Source organism: Pongo pygmaeus, chromosome 20 (assembly GCF_028885625.2).
Source record: "Pongo pygmaeus isolate AG05252 chromosome 20, NHGRI_mPonPyg2-v2.0_pri, whole genome shotgun sequence".
Taxonomy (NCBI): domain Eukaryota; kingdom Metazoa; phylum Chordata; class Mammalia; order Primates; family Hominidae; genus Pongo; species Pongo pygmaeus.
The window spans coordinates 4,046,247-4,049,130 of record NC_072393.2 but is presented as its reverse complement, the minus strand read 5'-3'; the positions used below and the strand labels follow the sequence as shown (position 1 = coordinate 4,049,130).

The window sequence follows — 2,884 nt, the reverse complement described above, 5'->3', positions numbered from 1 at the left end:
CCAGCCTGGGCCACAGATAAAGATTCTGTCAAAAAAAAAAAAAAAAAAAAAAAGAAGAAGAAGAAGCTCTTGTGGGGACAGAAGGACTTTTCACTGCCATTGACCTCATAGCATTTTATCCACTGAACACGACTACATATCTCAAAGTGACAATAACTCGGAATCTAAAGTAAAATTCCTGCAGTCATTTTCAGCAATGTGTTTAAGTACGTGTTCTCTCTGTAGACTATCTGTCACTTTATTGCTAACACATCATTGTTTGTTTGTTTGTTTGTTTTTTGTTTTTTGTTTTTTGTTTTTTGGCGTAAGAATATCACTGTATTTATTTTCCCTCAGGTAACTTTTCTATGTCTTCACCATTTTCTCTTCAAAATTAGAAGAAAAATATCCCAAAGTTTAGAACTGGATCACTTGGCCCTTTCTCTTCTTATCTCCTCCCAGTTCAAAATGCTTGCATCTCTTAATGGCCAGCATCCTCTTGGATCTGCAGTTAGGCTCAACACATTCCAGCCTTAGCACAATCTTCTTTGTGGTCTTAGCCTTCTTCCGGAAAATTGGCTTTGTCTGCCCACCATAGCCACTCTGCTTCCGATCATAGCGCCTCCTTCCCTGGGCATACAAAGAATCCTTGCCCTTCTTATACTGTGTCACTTTGTGAGGCTGATGCTTGCCACACTTCTTACAGAAGGTTCTTCGGGTTTTAGGTACATTGACCATCTTTGCAGCAGGGCTGTTTTGTCTATATGACGAAAACGAGAAACAGCGTCCAACACCCTCGCCTTTCGCAGCTCTCGCCAAACCTGTTTGTTTGTTTTGATACAAGGTTTCACTCTGTCACTCAGGCTGGAGTGCAGTGGCGCCATCTTGGCTCACTACAACTTTTGCCTCCCAGGCTCAAGTGATCCTCCCACCTCAACCTCCCAAGTAGTTGAGGCTACAGGTGCGTGCCACCACGCTTGGCTAATTTTTGTATTTTTTTGTGATGAGGTTTCTTCATGTTGCCCAGGTTGGTCTCAAACTCCTAGGCTCAAGTGATCCTCCCACCTCAGCCTCCCAAAGTGCTGGGATTACAGGCATGAGCCACCACGCCAAACCCTCTTTTTTTTTTTTTTTGAGACTGAGTTTCGCTCTTGTTGACCAGGCTGGAGTACAATGGCCACTATCTCGGCTGACTGCAACCTCTGCCTCCCAGGTTCAAGCAATTCTCCTGCCTCAGCCTCCTGAGTAGCTGGGATTACAGGCGCCCACCACCACACCCGGCTAATTTTGTGTTTTTAGTAGAGACGGGGTTTCACCATGTTGATCAGGTTGGTCTTGAACTCCCAACCTGAGGTGATCTGCCTGCCTCGGCCTCCCAAAGTGATGGGATTACAGGCATGAGCCACCACACCTGGTCCCTCCCATGTTTTGAGCCAAGTGGTAAAGTCAATAAAAGCTTGACAATGGAACACGTCCCTGTATAAAGCCCTGCATTGCCCAATGTGTTTGCACACTGTTGTCAATTCTCATAAACCCACCCAGCAGAACACACAACAGCGTGCTGGCCCGGGAACCACAGGAGTTTCCCATTGCGCAAAAAATACAATGTCATCAAATGAGCAAGAGTTTATCATTATTTAATTTTTTTTTTTAATTTTTTTTTTTGAGACGGAGTCTTGCTCTGTCGCCCAGGCTGGAGTGCAATGGCACGAACTCGGCTCACTACAACCTCTGCCTCCCGGGTTCAAGCAATTCTCCTGTCTCAGCCTCCCGAATAGCTGGGATTACAGGCACGTGCTACCATGCCCGGCTAATTTTTTTGTATTTTTAGTAGAGACGGGGTTTCACCATGTTAGCCAGGAAGGTCTCGATCTCCTGACCTCATGATCCTCCTGCCTCGGCCGCCCAAAATGCTGGCATTACAGGCGTGAGCCACCGCGCCCGGCCACAGATATATTTTTTAAGTGAAATTTAATTTTGCCTTGAACTTTTAAAATATAGCTGCTGGAAAATTTAAGAGGATACCTCAGGAACGTGGAGATAAACAATAAATAAGTGAATAAATAAAAGTCTACGTGGGCCGGGCATGGTGGCTCACGCTTGTAATCTCAGCACTTTGGGAGGCTGAGACGATCCACCTGAGGTGAGGAGATCGAGACCAGCTTGACCAACATGGTGAAAACCCATCTCTACTAAAAATACAAAAATTAGCTGGGCACAGGGGCTCATGCCTGTAATCCCAGCACTTTGGGAGGCAGAGGCAGACGGATGACCTGAGGTCAGGAGTTCGAGACCAGCCTGGCCAACATGGTGAAACCCCGTCTCTACTAAAAATACAAAAATTAGCCAGGCGTGGTGGCAGGTGCCTGTAATCCCAGTAACTCAGGAGGCTAAAGCAGGAGAATCACTTGAACCCTGGAGGTGGAGGTTGCAGTGAGCCAAGATTGCACCACCGCACTCCAGCCTGGGTGACAGAGTGAGACTCCATCTCAAAAAAGAAAAAAAAGTCTACGTGGTCTATTGGACAGAATCCTGGCTCTGCCACTTGCCCCCCTGTGACTGTGGGCAAACGACTGCTTCCCCCTGCCTCAGTTTCCTCATGTGTAAAGCCAGGGACAAAGGACCAACCACACATGAGAGCATTCCCACGGAAAATGCTAAAAAGGGACTTCCAGCTGGGTGAGGTGGCTCATGCCTGTAATCCCAGCACTTTGGGAGGTCAAGGCGGGCGGATCACCTGAGGTCAGGAGTTTCAGACCAGCCTGGCCAACATGGTGAAACCCTGTCTCTAGTAAAAATACAAAATTAGCAGGGCGTGGTGGTATGCGCCTGTAATCCCAGCTACTCAGGAGGCTTGAGCCCGGGAGGTGGAGGTTGCAGTGAGCTGAGATTTTGCCATTGCACT

General features: G+C 47.3%; 1 protein-coding gene across 1 annotated transcript; it reads right to left on the bottom strand.

Moving 5' to 3' along the window:
- Positions 1-258: 258 nt before the first annotated feature.
- On the bottom strand, positions 259-791 carry LOC129020266 (ribosomal protein eL42-like). The gene has a single exon (XM_054464394.2). It carries the CDS (start codon positions 715-717, stop codon positions 397-399), a length of 321 nt encoding a protein of 106 aa, XP_054320369.1. The 5' UTR covers positions 718-791; the 3' UTR covers positions 259-396.
- Between the last annotated feature and the right edge of the window lie 2,093 nt (positions 792-2,884).